General features: G+C 39.6%; 1 protein-coding gene across 2 annotated transcripts in view; it reads left to right on the plus strand.

The window, feature by feature from the left end:
* The window catches only part of NRXN3 (neurexin 3), a 1,025,935-nt gene that overhangs the window by 461,444 nt on the left and 548,121 nt on the right, over positions 1–16,370 (plus strand). For both annotated transcript variants that reach the window (XM_054826970.1, XM_054826962.1), the window contains 3 exons: positions 264–454; positions 953–1,126; positions 15,768–15,887. In XM_054826970.1, coding sequence (XP_054682945.1) covers positions 264–454; positions 953–1,126; positions 15,768–15,887 — 485 coding nt within the window. The remainder of the gene's footprint in view (positions 1–263; positions 455–952; positions 1,127–15,767; positions 15,888–16,370) is intronic.

Below are 16,370 nucleotides of genomic sequence, written 5' to 3' on the forward strand. Positions count from 1 at the left end.
ATGGTTAGAATCTAATTACTCCAAATGTCATCTCAAAATCCTAATCCTTACACTTTCTTGGTGGAAAGGAAACAACTATATGTTTTCAAATTAGTGGCTAATATTTCGGCTTACTAGAACTTTCTAACCCAGAGATATTTCGCTTTATGACTTCTGCAAGTTACTGCAAGTTACTTTATGACTTCTGTCAACTCTGGCTAGGATAAGGGTCAGCAGTGCTGGAGTTCTCACCCAATTTTAACTAGTTCTTGCTATGTTTACAGGTATATACACTATGTGTTTGACCTTGGAAACGGACCTAATGTTATCAAAGGCAACAGTGATCGTCCTCTTAATGACAACCAATGGCACAATGTTGTCATCACCAGAGATAACAGTAATACACACAGCTTAAAGGTGGACACTAAAGTGGTCACTCAGGTTATCAATGGTGCCAAGAATCTGGATCTTAAAGGTAAACTCTACAAGACTGACAGTTTCCCCCTTTATTCTTGCAGGGCTCAACCAGTAAATAAGAGAAAGCTTGCAGGAACCATGCGTTACAGAACAATTAACATGGAATTTGCTGATTTGGGCTTTAAATTTCGTGTTTCCCTTTCTCTGTTTGGCAACTTGCTGTAGCAGAATACTTTGTCATATTTTGCTTTTTCAGAAATTGTCATCCTACAGTTTTTCCTAGTTAGGATGCAATTACAACTAGGTTTTTTAGGGGGGAGGGTCAGGTGGTGTTTTTTGGTTTTGTGGGTATTTTGGTTTTTTGTGGGTGTTGGGTTTTTGGTGGGTTGTTTGTTTGTTTTGTAAAGGAGGCAGAAGCTTCTTGCCCAAGATCTTGCTTTGCTTTTAACTTTTTCTGAGCAGCTGTTCAGCTTGTTATATTCATGTTGGGGGGAGAAGCCACTCTAATAGGTACGTAATCTCCTTCTCCTTGTATGTTTACCCCTTTCTCCTCTAGGTGATCTCTACATTGCTGGCCTAGCTCAAGGCATGTATAGCAACCTCCCAAAGCTAGTGGCCTCACGTGATGGATTTCAGGGCTGTCTAGCATCTGTGGACTTGAATGGGCGTCTGCCTGATCTAATCAATGACGCCCTGCACCGCAGCGGGCAGATTGAGCGTGGATGTGAAGGTATAATTGATTTCAGAGAAGCTCCCCTCTCAAGCACTCCCCTCTTACTTCATTGCTGCTGCTGTGTATCTACTGTCCACCTTACTGTCCATTTCATGAGCTTGCTTTCACTGTGCCATCCTTCACTACACTAATGTCTTCCAAATGCTCCCAAATGAAGCTTAAGGATAGCTAGCTTCTGCAAGTGGCTTAGCATCTGTTCTCTTGCATACTCCATCCCCTATAAGGTGGTACCTCCAGTAATGGAAAGGTTGGTACTGGGATGGACTACTATTTATTTTTCTCAGAGTGGTTTATTAAAATTAGAGTACTCTTAAAATACTTTGAAAGAGGTTCTGAGCCTTCAATTCACTTGTGCTTCACAGCGTCCTTTTTTGGGGGATCCACAGAAGTAAATATTTTGAATACCAAGTAGAAGTGCGGGGAAATGGAAGGTAGAAGGAACTGAAGCGTGAAGTTCCTTTTTGAGGAGATGGGCCTCCAATGAAAGCACTAGGGGCATTGTCTCTACTGTCGGGAAAACATTTCTCTTCTGTAGTTTCTCATTTCTAGCTAGCTTAGAAACAAATGTGATGAGTGACTTTTTTGAAGCATGTAAATAGTAGTGATTTCTTGAAGCTTTTTTAAATAATTTACTGTTTCTGCGAAGCTCCCATGAATTAAAAGAATATTGACATCAGCACCACTGACTCAGTAACATGCATATGACATCAATTCTCAAAGCACTTAGGGATACTTACCATCAAAAAACTTCAAGGTTTTGCTGGCTGGGTTAAATGAAAAATCACCATTATTTCTAGTTTCACTGAATACCAGTCTGCTGTGTTGGCTACCAGTCATTAGAGGAAGATAGTTTTATCAGTAAAGTTGTCTAGTATGCATGTTTGCTCAGATGATGTATGTCCCAAACTGATACTTCAAGACAGGACTTCACAAAGTGAAATTAGTCCTTGATTGTCTTTCCCTACTGTGTCAAGATTACAGGTTACATCACGTTGAAACCTTGCCACCTGTTGAGACTGACCCTTCTTAGGATTGAAAGTGCTATCTTTTGAGTATTCATGATACACCAAATTGGCAGTCCAATTAAATCTGATCCCTTCCTTGTCTCGCGGTGTTCTGGAGATGGCAGGGAGTTTCTGTGCCTCAGTCCTCCTTCCACACTCCCACAATAATATTCTGGTATGTGAGAATTTTGTGTCCCATCACAGGCACTCACTCAATGTCAACTCCAATTTCACAGCATTGCTAAGTGCTGCACAGCTATAGGCTGTTCTCTTTTCTGTCTTTCTGCTGTATTTAATAGTGTCTGTTAACAATGTTCCTTGTGGAAATCAGTGTAGTGTAGCAGAACTTGCGACTTTGTCCATTTGTGGCAGAGCCAAAATTCCAAGAGAAGTGCACCTTTTCTGTGTTGTTTACAAGGTTTGAGGGGAAAAAATGCATCTGGAGTTTTTTGAAAATGTCTTTTCTGATTATCCTCAGTGCACTAAATCTGTTCTTTAATATTAGTGATTTCTGGTAATTCTTTCTTAAAATTAACTTCATCTGTTGGCTATATAGCCTGCGTGTTATCTCTACTAGCTCTTCTTCTGAGGACCTCTCATTAGACTAACCTGTTTTTCTGTGTGTGGCTCAGGAACAGTGACATGATGCTTTCCCAGGAGACTCTGCACCATTATTAGAGCTGTGGTGTTCCCTTCTCCTGTACCCAGTGCAGTTTGATTTAGTGTCCTATTACTGAAGTTGCATAATGCCAGTGCCACTCCCAAAACATGTAGTGTGGCACTTTGTGTGCCAATCTGGTACCAGCACATCTGCTGCCTGAATGTGGAGATTGGTTCACTCTTAGAAATGGCAGGAATGTGAGCTCCCTCTCTCTTCTAAAGCCCTTCAAAAAAGATTCAAAGTTGGAGACAGACCTAAAAAACTGGGTGGTAAGGTCAATGATGGCCCTCATTGCCACTGGAAGAACTTGATTTTGCAAAGCACTACCTGTGGCTATATTCCTGAATGGTCCCTGCTCAGTACCAAGGGAACTGCTGAAGACAAGCCATTTTCTTTGCCAACATATTTAGAATTAGTAAAAACCTGAGAATTAGGTCACCAGAAAACTGTTTCATTTGTGTTTTTTAATCACAGCAATCCCAAAGGCTTCATCTCACAGCTTGACTGTTGCCTGCTGGTGTCTGTTCTTAGAGTTGCCACTGAACATCACACCTATCTCCCCTTTCTCCAAGAAAAGCTCTAGGCATTTTAGGTCCTTATTTAAGTCTTTGTTTCGTTTCCATATGAAGTGGTCTTGGGTGCAGCCTTAATAATGTTTTATAAGGGCTCAAGTCCCAAGCAGTTCTTGCTGTCTTGTGATGTCTAAACGTGTTTGTAATAAACAATTGCAGGCTTTTTGGGTGAATAGTTGTGCTGTGTGTTGATTTGCAGGCCATGTTCTTATTTCATCATGAAGGGCAGTGGGACCATGTACATGATGAGAACATGCATGTTTAAAGAAATACCATTCCATCCCCACGTACGAATCTTGTCTTCCAAATGTGGTATGAGAGAGATTTCTGCTAATGCTTGTCTCTTGTCACGGCTTTGCTTTCAGAAGCAGAGGAGATACAAGGTGGCAGCTGTTTTCTCTGAAACTGTCAGTTTGATCTCAGGACAGAACTGAGAGGATGTGGGGAGGAAGGAAGCCTGGAGAATAGTAGAATGTGAGGTGTAGGTCAGCAGACAGCACTGTCCCACCTAAGACAGACCAGTACCACTACAAATAGGTGACATCATTGCATCCTGTTTGCATTTGTTATCTCTATTCATGTATTTCAGTACTGTATTCCGTACCACCAATTCAGATTCACAAGTTTTAATAGGAAAATAATATTCTTTATTGTCTTGGTTCTACTGCCACCTCCTTCTATTTGGTTTGAGCAAGCCATTGAACTTCCTTGGACACGCTGTTTCTTTTATGTGCTCAAGCATAACTCAGCCTTCCTGTACACCAAAGCACAAATCTACCACATTATACAAATAGCTGTGTTCCAGTGATGGGTAAGGCAATGCTCCTATTTGAGCAGGAGCAGGAAGCACTTTCAATATAAATGATATTTATGTGTCAGCGTTTTCTTTAGGACCTGGAGAATCCCAAGGCATTCTTAGGCCATATATAGGAGTCATTAACTGAAATGCAGGCATCCTTGAGACTGAAAGTGGCTGGTGTTTAATAGTGTACACTAATGCTAAAAAAACCCAAAAAAGGCAGTTCAACACCTAAGACAAGAATTACTTTATCTGATTGCCTCTCAATTTTATTTCTATAATTGCTTTAAGTTATCTGTGGTGGGATTTGTTTAGGATAGCACAGCTAAGTAACTTTATCCTGTTTGTTAGCTGAAGTGTCAGTTTCCTCTTGCATTATGCAGCTTCCTTGTGTGCTGTACAAACTTAAGGCTTCAGTTTTTGAAGTCTCCTGCTCGATCACCGATGTGCTGGACAAGATGATAGCTGCTACACTGATTTCATTCTAAAAGCAGTTGTTCTCGCTGAGCACTTCATTCCTAGTCTTACTACTAGATGAATGGATTAGTTTATTCCATCCACAAAAGACAAGTCTGAGTGACTCACTGCTCTTTCCTCACTGGTCCTGGAAGAAGTTAAGCAGATGTCCAACCTTTTGTGGAGTTTAAAGACATTGCCCTAAATATTACTGGGTACTTCCTACATTTGGAGTACTTTTTAACCTCTTTATTAATTTGCCTTATCTTCTGTGTTTTCCTTTCCTTTATTTGGACACTCTTCTGTGGCTTACCATGGACACTAGAGCTATCTGAAATTCAGCTGCACGTTCTAAACACTCACGTTCACCCCATCCTGCCCCCAACCAAACCAACCTAATGGCAATGGTTAAAGAACATTGTATTTCTTCTACAAGGTGTTTTCTATGTGCTTTAGAGATATGACTCCTTCCTCTCCTCTTCACCTTTCCTCACCTGTTCCACTGATAACAGCTTCTCACAAAGGAAAGTGATTATTATTAAACTGTCTGATGCTGTTCCAGATGTTTTGGGACCTTTTTTGTCCTAATTTAATCTTTTTCCAGATCCTAGAGTAAAATCATAATCTTGTGCTACTTTCTATGAAATAGTATAGTTAACCTTTGGAATTCACTGGTGCATGAAAAGCATGAATGACACATACAGGCTGGATAATCAGAAATGCATTTTGCATGCTAAACAGTATGTGGAAAAAAGAAAATCTAATCTCATGCTTAAAATCTCACAGCAGGATAATGTCAGAAAGGATTTCACCCTTCATCTGCTCAGTAGTGAAACTTAAAATCTGGTGATACTTCACTTTCTCTGTGGAATCAAAGGTTGTCCATTGAGGAGAGGAGTGTTAATTTACTCCATGATGGTTTGACAGCTCTCCTTTATGCTTTTTTTTTTTTCTTTCCATTGTCACAGTGCTACTGGAATTATGGAACAAATACAAGCTTTGCTCCAGCTCCAGGATCAGGGCAGTTAGGAAAAGTGCTTATTTGTTACACAGTACTTTGTTAGACTATGTGTCAAAGATGATGCATGGAGAAATGCAATCTCCTCCTCTTTCCACTCCTCCCCTCTTTCTTTTGCGTTTTGTTTAAAGAACTCTGGGGATTTTATGGCTCTGTGTTGTAGAGCAGTTCCAGAAGTGGGAAGAAAAACCTGTCTAGCTCAAAAGGAAAGTTAATTGCCATCTTGAGTTGTTTGTGAGCTGTAAAACAATAGCAAAGATTCAAAATGTTAAACTTCATAGGAATCACAGAAAATGGCATCCGTACATGCCAGTTCTAATTTATTGGGTTGTAAATGTAAAAGGAGATGATGGGAGAAAGGGAGAGCTATCAATCTCTCTTCAATATCAGCTGTGATATTAGAACTTTTTAAGAACAGAAGGTCATAAAGGTGAGTATGCACTTCTTAAATACCCATCTTCAGAACAATGAGGTCAGTGATTTGGTGTTTTGTTGTTCCCATTGTGCTGTATAATAAAAATACGTAACCTTCAGTGGCAAGGGATTCAGGAGCTGCTGCCTGTAGTCCCATCTTTGTCCTCTGCTTTTTCCATGCCGAAAGAGAAAACTTAGAATCAAGGTATAACACATCAAAAATCTATGTGGCTTCCTTGTGAACTGGACTCCATTTAAAAAAAAAAAAAGTGTAATCCTGTGCCTAAATGGAAGAGCATCAGTGGTATTGTTTGTTTTGCTTTTTTATGCTCTGCAATTTTCAGAAACTACTTGGATCTTCAGTCAGTCAGACTTGGTAGATTTACGATTCTCTTTTGCCATGTGGACTATGATTTGACCACAGATAACAAGATCATTCCCACCTAGGTGAAAGAGTGAGCTTGTACTACTATCGTTTCTGTTGATTTGCTCTGAAATTGACAAAGATTGTATGGGTCTAAAGCCTGAGCTGTCTCTTTGCCTGTCGATGCAAGTCTTCTTAAGGACGTGGTGAAATCCATGAGCAGGCAACATCTTGTGAGGGGGGCAAGGTTTTACTGTCACTTTACATCCAGCATCAAGTTCAGTTCTTGGGATAAAAAGAGGTGGTTGTCTTTCAGAGTTATCAGTCCCCTATGGTTTTCTGGCAATAAATCCACTTTGAATAAAAAGCCAGGGCAATCTGTGCTCTTATGAGAGAGGGAAGATTTAAGTTCAAATCCAGAGCCTGGATGTAGAAATAAAAGACAAATATTCTTGACTAATGTGCTGAAAGTCAAATAGATTTTTTTTTTTTTACTTAAATGGATTCTAAGTATTTCTCAAATGAGACAAAAATCTCTCTTTATTTGGTAAATGCTGAGATGGGCGTTAAGAATCTGGTGGTTTTTTTTCCTTTCTCTTTCTACTATCTGTAAATTCTTTGACCTTGTGTGTGTGTGAATGAAATGCATTTCCTCTATTATATGTGGTTTTGTTATCTGTTACTTGGTTGGGTTAAGGTAGCCATGTCCTTCTGTGTCCTTGTTGCTTATGTTGTCATTCTTGCATGTGTTGATTATGCACGTTGGCTGTGATGGTTATACTAATTGCTTTTATTTATTTAAAGTGATGTGACCCTGGTTTATCTGCCTCTATACTAACCTGTTGTTTAATTTTTTTGCCTTTTTTTGGTTGTTTTTTTTTGTTTCTTTTTTTTTATTTTTTTGCTAACAAAGTTGAGTTGACCAAAGCTGACCTGCAAGGTAGAGAAGGTTCTTCCTCCCCATTACTGGTTTGAACTGAAAGATGCTTTTATGTAACATTTGGTGCCTTTCACTGGATGCAGTCACACCTCTGAGACAGGAACAGAATGATAAATCCCAGCCCTCTCTGGAGGGGATATCTGGATTGAAGAAGGACATGGCAAACAATAGAGGTGTTTTTGTTGACCTGGGGGGTTTGACTGTATCAATCTCTGAATATTTGTAAGAGCACAGGTTGATTTCCTGAAATGCCTATTGTTCAGGCTGTGTATAGAGATATAGAACGCCCTCAGAACTTTACAAAACAAAAAGCTGACTTGCATTCTTCACTACTGAGCTTAAGGAGCGAGACCAGGAGGTAAAAGCTAGGTTTTTTTAACTTGGACTTGGAAAAAAAACCCCACAGAAATAACTTTCTGAAATTTCAGCTAAAAAAACCCCAAATCTACTAACTACAAATTCCTTTATTAGTTAGCTGGCATTTTACAAGCCATAATTGATCAAACATATGAGTGGTCATGCCTGATCCTTTTGTACCTGCTAATTTTTGTACTTCTTGTAGGTCTTTTTTAGAACCTTTTAGTGGATAGTCTGATTTCTTACAAATCAGATAGGGCTCTTTCACAATGTTGATCCTCACATGAAATTTCTATTGACATCTCTTATTACTACTGTCTGCTAAGTAAAAAAGGGATCAATCAATAATGTTTGAGGTTGCCGAAAGGCTGAGGACTATGTGGATGGTGTTAAAATACTAAAGCTACTCAAATGAAAGCCATTAAAAAGACTGAGAGTAGCTTAAGTAGAAAAGGGGGGGAAAAATTGGAAGAAGTCAAGGAAGATGTCTCAAATTGGAGAAGTCAGATAGTAATAGAGAGCATGCCACTTGAATTACAGAGAAGTGATGGGATAAAGAGTGCTGACAGAAAACCAGTTTGATGAAGACAAATTCTTAGGAGACATATAATGAAGAAAGGATTAACGGTACAATTACAAATATACCCTGTTTCCCTGGAATATAAGTGAGGAAAACTGCTTATTAGAAATTAATAGGATTTTGATACTAGTATAACCAGAGAGATGTTTTCCATGGTGCTGAAAGTTTCGTATTCACTATATATATACACTTCCCAACTAATCTAGAGAGACTGCAATATAGAGTACAAATTAATTTGTTCCTGAACATTGTGAAAGTTTAAGAAAATGCTCCTCCTTTTTAATGGAAAAGGAGAGAATGGTCTCAGTGTAAGGGGAAGTCAGAGGCATTGAACAATGTGTCTCTGTTTAACAGCCCTGAAGCCACAGATGGTATCTGTTATGGTATCAGCTTAATCACCTTAAAATTTTGTGTTGAAGCCATAGGTTTAGTCTAAGGTTTTGTTGTGGGAGAAAACATGTAGAGTGTTCCTGTTTCACTCCCTGAGATAGAGACAAGACTTCCCAACATTTTACATATCACTGGAATTAAGGTTTTGTGGCTTTAATCATGTGCTTCATAAGCTCATTTTCTATTCACCATGTTTACTGTGAAGAAATTGGTCATATTGCTGACCTGATCTAATGCAATAGATGCAATTTTCACAGTAAAATGTTCCTGTTCCGTATTACAGGTGTAGATAGGTAGCAATTTCCTTTGCTTCAGAATATCATGTGTGTTCTTAGGTAGGGTTTGGCATTCTACATCTCGGTAGAAAAGGATAAAAATATATTTGGAGGAACCAAGGAAATTTTAATGGGTAGACAGTTTATCACTGTAGTAGTTGTTAATAGAAGCATATTAGGAGGTGCCCTCTTACCCAACAGGTAAAGATACTGACAGCCTGAGATAATTTTAGCCATTGGATGTATAAGAAACATGGAATCCGAAAGATTTGACAGCTTAGAGGTAGGCAGAAATTAGTGTGATGTATTGTGCTCTATGCATGTGGAGCACGTCACTGTGACCACATTTTGTTGGCATCTCTGACCTATTCCCAGTTGAAGTACTGTGTCTTACAGAGGTTAGGTGCTGCCTTTAGTGGATTTCTGAAGTTTATGCAAATGCAGATGTTAAAGGATGAGATTTGAAAGAATAAGAAGGATACGTGGGCTGGGACCAATGTGGGGAGAAAAAGCATTCTGGAAGTACACTGCAGTGTAAATAGCTTTAGGATTAAGATGTTCTGTGCCATCCATTCAAATTGTGGCAGGGAATTTGTGACTTGTGTTAGACATCAGCAAGTATCGTGTCTCTGGCTGCCACCACTGTTGTTCTCTCTAGTCACATGTGTGTCCGTCAGAACTCAGAATACATGCCCAGGACTTCCTGCTTGATTTTTGATGTCCATTGAAGTGGATGCAGCATGAAGAGGAGGCCCCAGGACAAACAGATTTGTCTGTTGTTTTGATTTTTTCCAGAGTCCTCAGAATCTAAAGGCTTGTCAGAACTGTGAATATTATTCCAGCTCAAGCTCGTATTGTTAGAGAGGCCTTAACCCTATAGGAATATTTGCCCTTCAGATGGAGTCATTAGATCACATTGAAGCCTGAGAGGAAATGTTTGTCTTGAGTACATAATGTGGATTATTGGCTTTTCAGGAAACCAACCTTTGCTAAATAGGTTTGACTGTTTCAGAATAGGCCACGAGGCCTGGTACTTTTGTACTGCTGTGATTTGCAGTGGGGAAGGGTGTTTTTCCAATTGATTGTATTTTTCTTGTTCACATACAGCCCTTTCTGTTTTTCCTTTCTGCTTTTAGTTTCTGTGTCTGAATACTGTTCACTTTCTCTACTTCATTTGCATCTCCCTGTTCCTTGTCACATCTCAGTTCCAGGCATACTCCCTTTTATGCAGTTCACTTTTTGTTGTATGGTTGGGTGGGTTTTTTGTTGCTTTTTTTTTGCTGGTTGTTGTTCTTCCCTCACCAGCATGTGTTATGAGCACTTTGCTCAAGACCTTTTAGGTTGCTTAGAGATGGAGAGTGGCAGGGTGACAAGAGAGAGAGGAAGATAGCTATATGCCAGGTTTCATGGAGGGGAGAAAACCCCACCACGTTGTAGATCCATCCTCTGTGGATTGCCATTGCTGCGGATTCCCTTCTCCTGTCACCTTGAGGTAAATATGCTTTCTGTGGGAGACTTGCATAGTTGTTGTTTTAACTAGTCCCAGTCCCTGAAATGTTTAGACCAGTCATGTATTTGGAACAGAAGGACCTGGTGTCATAACTGATGTCAGGTGAATGCAGAGTTCAGATTCTGTTGAGGCACTGGAATAAATGGCTGTATTTTCAGAGGACTGCAAAATGCTGGCTTTTGAGTAATTTCTGACAACAGGTAACTTTAGATATGGAACCTGCCAGATGTCTAACCTTATTTAGGTGATGAAAGGGATGATGAGTTCTTAAAAAAAGAAAAAATCTGGAACTAAAAGAACTTGAAGACCTGGCCTTGCAGTCCCTGAAAATCCTTTTTGGTTTTTTTGGTTCTAGTTTGCTAAGTTAAAGTTACTCTGTGATATTCCTGCTTTCTACCACCTGTGACTCAAAATACAGGATCTAACTTTCTGAATCGTTCACTGAAACTTGACTATACTTTAGTTTAAGTTTGTGCAAAGTAGGTGTCAACATGCCACTAAGAATGAGTCCTGGAACAGGTTTATATTCTGCCTAGTGCATATGGTTTCCAAGACCTGATGCCTCTGAACTGTACTAAGCCTGCACATTGAATTAAAAAAAGCAGACTATTGCTGGCTATGAAAGAGGAGTACTGATAGAAGTAGATTGTAGATTTATCATAGGTATAAATTGCCTATCATAACTTCTAGTAGTGGTAGAAATATTTCAGTGCTCGATGGCATTTGCAATTTAGAACTATAGGACAAAAGAATCGTAGAATCATGGAAGGGTTTGTGTTGGAAGGAACCTCAAAGATCATCTGTTTCCAACCCCCCTGCCCATGGGCAGGAACACCCTTCACTAGACCAGGTTGCCCAAAGTCCCATCCAAAAAGCTTCCAAAAGAAGCACCTTACTCTGCAAAGACAGTAAAGATGTCTTGCATGGGTTACTTTCGTCTCTTCCTAACCCCTTTGAAGGTACAAGGAAAAAAGATGGGAACATTTAGAGAGATGGAGAGTGAAAATGGAACCCATGATGCTGTTGAACTTTGCACGTTGCGGATTTTCATCTTACTGAGAAAATAATGTTAACACAAATGGTAGATTTCTTTCAATAGGAGTGAATTTTTGATGTGTGAAGGAAGGTTGTTATGGGCAAGACCAAAAATGGTTTACTTAGCTTAATGCTTATTGCTAGTTATGATCAAAGCATGGGGCAGTTGTGTTACAATCCTGCAGCTGTTGTATAAAGAAACTGTGATAAACACAATGCTGTCTTTTATTCTTAAAGTTCCTTTCTCTGCAAAGAGCTTTCAAATGACACAGCAGGAATGACTTCTCTTGCCAGTGAAACATGCCCACCTGTGGGATGAAACATGGCAGTTTTAGCTATGCGCAGCAGTAGAATTAATTTATTTTTTTTAGTTTCAGGGCAAAGAGAAATCTACCATACAGATGAAATTGTGTGAAAAAGTTAGAGAGACAAAGTAATTTTTCCAAGCAGAATATGGATAAGACATTTGGCTACTGTACTCTTCTAAGATTATTTTCTTCAAATACTTAATGGTAGAACTAATAAACAAACCATACATCTAGCTAAGTAACTTGAAAGAAAAGTGTAATACTGGACTTCTTCCCAGGGAGGGAGACCCAACAAGATCTCGGATCCTGCAAGTCCTCAGATACTGAGCTGTTCCAGTAAAAATTAGAGGTGCAGAAATAAAGATCCAAATGGACACTGTATGCTTTGCCATCTCATATTCCTAAGGAGCCCCTTCTGCTGGTAGGCTTAGTGTGGACCGGAGTAGACCAAGTCACGCTTCTGCTTGCAGGGATGCTTCTCTGCACTGTGAATTTCACCACTTTTTTTCTATATCTGCTGCCCACTCCCCTTTTCACTGTGCACGTGGCATGAAGAAGACAATGTGCCAAGCCCAGCTACAAACAGACAACAAAAACAAGGCCTTTGCACAAAAATGCAAAAATAGCAACTGTTGTCAGGGTGTTGGAAATTTAAGGAGAAAATTAAAGTCAGCATGTATATTTTATTAATTAAAAATATAGTGTGATTTATCAGATGTATCTCAGAATATTATGTGAAGACTAGTTCTGAAAATTTGCTTTTAAATACTTCTGTAAGTGTTGTCAAAAGAATGATATTAAAAATAGACCTGAACCCTGATGGCATTGGTATTTTGGAACCAATTCTACTGCTTTATATATAAATTGTTTGTCATCTTCATTAGTACTAAAGGGCATGCGCATGGTAATACAATCTTCATGTTTTATAAGCCTTCCTGTACTTCTGTCACTTTGCTCCCTAATCCAAAATCCTAATCCCCTGTGACATCCCTGTTAGTTGCTCTGAACAAAATTCTGTTGCCGCAGATGGAGGATTATGACACCAGGCAAGGACTGTGAGCAGCAGGAGTAGATGAACTCTGAGACAAAGATACTTTTACCATGCATATGGCCCATAGTACTAAGGAGTGAGGCAAAGAATAATACCCAGCATCTATGCTGTGCCGTGACAACTGACTCTGAAGACGGCAGATCAGGCTTTGAGCTTCCTTGTGGTACTGTCAGGCTTTCAGAATTCCTCATCATTGTGTTGGGTTCTTTTCTTTCTCTCTTATTTTCTCTGGCTGCTTTGAAAGTACTGTTTACATCTTCACAGTTGGTTTCTGTAAAATACAATTCAGAAACCACAATTCAAGTCCTTTGGCTCTCTAGACTCTCTCACTACAAGCACCTCAAGCCACAGGTACTAGTCTCATACAGTTTTATTCCTTGAGTAGAGTACTGGTTGTTTCTCTTGTGGCACCTAGACAAAGGTTTTCTCCGTTAGATGATGCTCATTGTAAAGTCCAGTTACTGATTAAAGTCTTCTCGGAAGAGTGTAGGAACAGAGGAGAAACATTGTCATTGAAAATGCTGTTCTGCTTTGCTTCTATGTAATGGTGTTTACAGTTCGTGCTGTAGCAACTTCACATAGTCACAATTGCTTTCTGGTTTTATTTTTTAAAATACAGAACTTGGGGTTTTTTTTATACCTCTAGGAGTACTGGCATTCATATTTAGGGTTAGAGGTTAGATAATGGGATAGTCAGGTACAGTAGGGGTATTGGTTCCTTATTCCTTATCCTCAGATAACTCAGACATTTGAGGCAAAATGATAACTAATGTTCTATTTGAGATTGTTAAATGTCATCCTTTCTTTTGTTGGGCCAGAGTAAGTCTGAAGCAAGTGTCAGACCCTAAACTGATGCATATGTATCTATATAGCTATATCCATCTCTTTTATAAGTGTAAAGGCAGGAGGGAAGCGTGTGCATGCATGTGCCTACCAACCCACACTGTAAAGTCTGTCAGCATTGTTGTAATCCTAGAAGTGATCTGTTAACTTCTCACTGTGCCAGTGAGACCACTGGGATTCATACAGCTGCAAATGAGAGTCAGGTGCGTGGGAAGAAGAGGTGGAAAGGAGGAGAAAAGTGTTGAAAAATGCTGCTCAACTTTCTTTCAGTATGGTAACATGCAGTTTTCTTGCTGTGGCTGCTGCTGCAAACCCTTTTTCAATAAGTAACTTTTCTTTCAGCGATTTTGTTGTCTGCTTTTGGTATCCACACTTATGCTTCTACCTAGAGGTTTTTGTTTGGTTTTTTTTTTAACAGTATAACAGATAGTGGAAGACATTCGGGTTTTTGTTAATGTTCAGTTAAACTCTCTGCCTACTGATAGACACATATTCCTTATCATTGCAGGAGAGATGTAAAGAAACACAGATAGCTAAAAAGCTACTGAGGAAAGATGATGTGGTGGGAAGAGCAGGAACTCTGCATCAAAGCCATAAGGGTCTGTTCCTGGCTTGGTCTTTGAATTGTTGAGAGGATCATGCCATGATATGGGGCTTCCGGTTAGATGTGGGTTCTAGAAAGGCTTGTAAATGTGGAAGTGCCCAGATGTACAATCTGAATATCAAAGAAGCTGTGTAACTATGGAATTCAGTGTCAGATGGAGCTTGAGGGGTTTTGTTTTTGGTTAAAACATTTGAAAATGCTGTCTCCACTTTGGTGTGTCCTGTCTCATCTGTAAAGTACAGATGGTGGTGCTGATGTGATGAAGAGTGGGATGAACCTCATGGAATTGCTGTTGCTAACAGAGACTGTGACGGAAGATGCTGGGATGGGTAGAACAGTTGTTGCTTTAGCCTTATGCTGCTGTCCTAGACTGGAAGTGGTTAACAAACCACTCTCAGGCAGCCTAGCCAATTGATCCTCTGCTCTATTATCTTTTCTACTCTATTTCTTTTGTTTCTTCCTTTCTAACAAGTGCAGGATATAGAATAGTAGGTTCTATGTTTTATTTGAAGTACTGCACAATAGAAGCAGCGTACCTTTGTCTAGAATGTTGAAGATAAGATACTTTCTCAGGAAGTAACTTCTAAACTTGTGTCCTTATAATCTATGGCTTGCAGCTCCATGTCTGCTCTCAGGTGATTCAGAACCCAGATATGTCCTTGTGGATGACATACTAGCTGTCATTCAGACTCCATCTGATCTGAAGATTGCTTTTTTTGCCTGGTGCTTGGGATGTGTCTTTGCAAGGTTTATCTGAGTAGGGTAATAACCTTTAGCTCCAAATCACAGAACAATGAAAGGCTGTTCTGTTAGTAGTGGCTGCTTCCTTCTCTGCTTCCCCCAAAGGCTGTGGAAACCAGTCCGCAATAAAGAAGTGTTGTGGATTGATGTCATGCCCTTCTGAGGACTTTATTGACATGTTTTCAGAGGAAACTGTGTAATGGGACTGGTCAGCGTCTTTGTTTGGGTTAACCTATTATGCAATGTTGTGGCCATCCAAGGCTTCAGAACTTCCATTTGAACCCACATATCACGGTTCTTTAGGTAGCATTATTCATGGGACCATTTCTTAGCCTTCATTTCTACAAGGGGATCAAACTTCCAGGGAAGCATGACAACCTGGCCAGATTTGTTATCCTTGCATCACACCATATTTTAATGTAAATTTATTTAAGCAAGCACTGAACATATGAGTTGGGCCTGCCTAAGAGGGAATATGTTGCTGTTCACTCTTCCTCCTTGCTCTGTGTTAGTTTGCTGTTTTGTTGTGGAGTGTACAGTTGTCTTTGTGCTGTTTTTACCTGAGTTTCTTGCATGTCTGAGTATGGAAAAGTGCTTTTTCTCTTCTGCATGAGGATCTTCATAGTAATGGTAATAATGAATTTGAGCTTTTGTGGGCCTGACTAAAATGATTCTCTCAGCTTTGTTTCACCTTCTTCTTGTCATCCCTTCTCCAGGACCGAGCACTACCTGCCAGGAAGATTCCTGTGCGAATCAGGGCATCTGTAATCAGCAATGGGAAGGCTTCACCTGTGACTGCTCCATGACTTCATATTCTGGGAGCCAGTGTAATGACCGTAAGTAGGCTTTTCCATTGGATTGGTGAGCTGTAAGTTCTGACTGATGGAAGCACAGAGAACACACGATTAGTTTTGCTTTCAATTGACATACAACTTTCCCAGTGTCAAAGCGAAACTTTGTTTCCTGGAAAGTTTCTTTGAAGCACTAACAGTATGTTTGCGTTGTGGTTTTTTTTTTTTCTTGTTAAAATGAAAATATGCAACTTGGTATGTGTTGGGTTTGTGGTGGTGTTTTTTTTCTTATTATTTTTAAAAGCTAACTTAACTAGACCAATGATGGTAATTGGTGTTAATGGCATTCGTGGTTTAGAGCAACCAGGAATGACTTGTATATATTGTGTGTAATATTTACATAGGTACAAAATTACTATGTTTTGTGTACTGAATTATGCTTTGAGGTTTTCATTCAAACCTTGGTGACAAAGACACGAAATTGATGTAAAACTGCTGACCACTGTTCTAGATTGTCTTCTACTGAAT

This window comes from Grus americana, chromosome 5 (genome assembly GCF_028858705.1).
Source record: "Grus americana isolate bGruAme1 chromosome 5, bGruAme1.mat, whole genome shotgun sequence".
Taxonomy (NCBI): Eukaryota; Metazoa; Chordata; class Aves; order Gruiformes; family Gruidae; genus Grus; species Grus americana.